This window comes from Serinus canaria, chromosome 3, assembly GCF_022539315.1.
Source record: "Serinus canaria isolate serCan28SL12 chromosome 3, serCan2020, whole genome shotgun sequence".
In the NCBI taxonomy this organism is placed as follows: domain Eukaryota; kingdom Metazoa; phylum Chordata; class Aves; order Passeriformes; family Fringillidae; genus Serinus; species Serinus canaria.
Window position 1 is genome coordinate 46,641,623 of NC_066316.1, and position 3,114 is coordinate 46,644,736.

General features: G+C 45.7%; 1 protein-coding gene across 1 annotated transcript; it reads right to left on the minus strand.

Annotated features, from left to right (window-relative positions):
• Window positions 1–450: 450 nt before the first annotated feature.
• Window positions 451–2,433, minus strand: MAP1LC3C (microtubule associated protein 1 light chain 3 gamma). Its single transcript, XM_009092871.4, has 4 exons — window positions 2,350–2,433; window positions 2,207–2,262; window positions 1,993–2,099; window positions 451–995 (listed from the first exon to the last, which is right to left on the minus strand). Exons 1-4 carry the CDS (start codon window positions 2,405–2,407, stop codon window positions 785–787), a joined length of 432 nt encoding a protein of 143 aa, XP_009091119.3. The 5' UTR covers window positions 2,408–2,433; the 3' UTR covers window positions 451–784.
• Window positions 2,434–3,114: the final 681 nt, after the last annotated feature.

The window sequence follows — 3,114 nt, forward strand, 5'->3', positions numbered from 1 at the left end:
GTAGGGGATGGATATGACCATAGAGTAACCATGCTAGCAAAATTCAGCAGCAATAAAATAACTTTTGGAACTTGATTATCCTTCAAGTCCTACGATCTGCATTTCAGTTAATGCTGACTAGCAATCAGGTTGTTTATTTAAACAAATAGTTATCTATATCACGGACAGTGTTTTCTGTAAAAGCTGACAGTTTATTCCAGTGTTAAACTTAGCACTGCTCTGGCACAACTATTAATCTCACAGCCCAGATGAATGAACCTTAATGAACTTTTCACAGCTATGGTTTTGTTCATGGGTGACACAACTTAAATTTTGATATTTCATTGAGTAGCTGTGCAAGCAGTGTTTCATTTAAAAGGCATTGAGCTCAAATTCCCAGAATTATTATAGGATCTTCTCCTAGAAAAAATTTTCCATCTTTCCCCAGATTAAAAGTAACATTCAACTCAGTACTTAAAAGGTTCTTTATTTTTCTCTTAGACTTAGGCTTTCAGGAAACCTTAAAAATCAGTTTCACAACAAACACTGATATTGCAAAGCAGTAGAGGTGCAGTTCAAAAGAAAAAAAACCTAACCCATAGTGTCTTCAATATAAAAATATATATCCAAATTATTACCTAGGGAAAGTGTACCACCATTTCTGTCTTAAGCTGGTCCTGCCAGCTTTTGGGTCATAACTCCCACTACAGAGCTCAAGAGCTCACACTGGAAGGAGCATCTCAGAGGTTCGTGTCACAGGCATGATTCAGAGCAAACTGCTTTGCTGCAGCATATGAACCAAATCTTAGATTTTCTGAAAGCATTCCACAGTTTTCCCTTGGACAGTGGGTAATAAGCATCCAAACATCTCCTGGGAAGCATAGGTCATATACACAAAGCCATCTTCATCTTTGTAGTCCCTGTACACTTCTGCCATTGTCAAGGACATACTGGCTAGGCTTTTGTTGTTCACCAGCAGATAGAAAGCTTGTGTAGCTGTCAGAGCCATCCTGCTTCTAATTGAAAAAGAGACGAGAAAAAGAGGATTAAACATTAGCAAGTTGAATATGGTTTCAAATTCAGTCTATGACATACATTAAACAGAGCAGTTGCATGAAGTAGGTACAAAAAATGCTGCGTAAAGTTATTATATGATTTAATGTCTTAATCAGCAGGAGGTTAACTGGAAGCTCAAAGGCCTGTGCTCTGAGGTAAGGCTTACAAGGCTACACCAAAGGTGCTACTGAGCATGGGCTTAGAGTTCCCAGTTACCAAGGAAAAATGTGAATAGAAACCAAAAGCTTCCACAGTGCAGATTTTGTAAAGGATTCCAGCTCCAGTCTGTTACACTTACTGTCTACCTTCAAAAAACAAGTCCTTTTCAGAGACATTACATGCAAGGATTACAATCTAGTTTGTCCAAGAGCCAAAAGCCTCTTTTACAGAAGTTACAATCTAGAAAGATCTTTTTCTATACTTTAAAAGGTGTGCTGAAAAACATAGCTTTCACATTTTTTCAGAAAATACCACTGAATATTTTGTGTGACTTCTTTGCTGTAATGTTTCATAAAGAACAATTCAGCAGCACATTTCATTTCACTCCCATTCAAGAGCTGCTCTGAACTTGAGAAAATTCAGCTAGGTGCAGTAAGAGAGCAAGGCAGTGACAGTCATAAGCAGAACAAGATCACAGAGCCCCAGTACCCATTCCATGAGGCAGGAAGAGAGCAGAACAAGAGTCTTATATAGTCTTTTTTCACTACAGTTAGGGAGAAGGGAGAGGACTGTGAACCCAAAAAAGACCACATTTTTCCCAGTACTACACCTGTGAAAACATCTGTTGATTGTCTTCGAACACTTGCAAGAGAAGGAAGCCATTACATTACTAACACCCTTATCCTACTACCCACTGAAGGAAGCAAGATGTCCCAAACAACACACTAGGAAATGCCTCCTTGGGGAACAGCAGCCAAGCCCAGGTGCAGCTCCAACCCACCAGTATCCACTACCCACCTGATGATGGTTATGAACTGTGCCATGGTCAGCTCCTCGGGAACCAGAAACTTGGTTTTGTCCAAGAGAGGAAGGTATTTCTCTTTATGGTATCTCTCAACAATTACCTGTTTTAATTAGAGTCATACTTAGCAACACCTAAAATATCCAGGTCCCTTGCCCTCCCCTCACACGCTTCTTTTCTTAAAGAGTGGATAACAAACCAGAGATTTACCGGGATTTTTGTCGGGAACTTGGCTCGGATCCCCGCTACTTCTTCTCGCCGGGTGGCTGCGGGGCAGAGGAGAGAAGAGAAGCGTTACGTGTGCGCGCAGCCCCTCCGACCCGCGCAGCCCTGCGCGCCCCCGCCGCCCCTACCGAGACTCTTCCTGAGCTTGAAGGGCCGATCCGGCTGCGCCCCGGCTGCCGCCCGCATCCTCCCGCCTCGGGGCCGCCGCTGCGCCCGCCGCGCCCGCGCCTCGCACGGACCGGGACCGCCCCGCCCCGCCCGACAGCGGCGCCGCAGCCAACGGGAGAGGCCGATCCCGCCTTTCCCGGCTGTCCCACAGCTCCCGCTGCGCGCTGCAGCCCTGGGGATACCCGTGCTGCGAGGTGTTCTGGCTGCCGGGAGGTGCGGTGATTCGTGAGGGGTCTTTGGCTGCCCTGCCCAGTGGTTTAGGGGTGCAGCTCAAGGCTGGACTGCCCCCAGCTCTCTTGCCTTTGCACATGGCCAGCCTTCTTCATACCGACAAAACCGCTTTCGAACGATGTCTTTGGTTTTAACAGAGAACGAGACAGCCTACCCCACGTACGCAAAAAACTCCAAAAACCAAAACCAAAAAACCACACCCCCATCCAAAACCCAACCACCCGCCCCTGTCATTTTTCGTCTCCTCAGGCTACCAGACTGCTTATTTTCTGAATGACTTGAGAGCTGAGTTTTAGCTGTGGTTTTGTCTCTGAGGCACAGTTGTGATTTTGAGGGGCTTCAAGCAGACTTCAAGTCCATCCGTTTGGTAAATATGATCGGACAGGTTCCTTGCCTTTTGGATTGCTGGTTCACCTGCGTTTACTTCAGCTGTCAAGATGGCTTTGCAGACGAACATGGCTCAGCAAGGAGTAGAGTTGACTCCAGTCTGACGG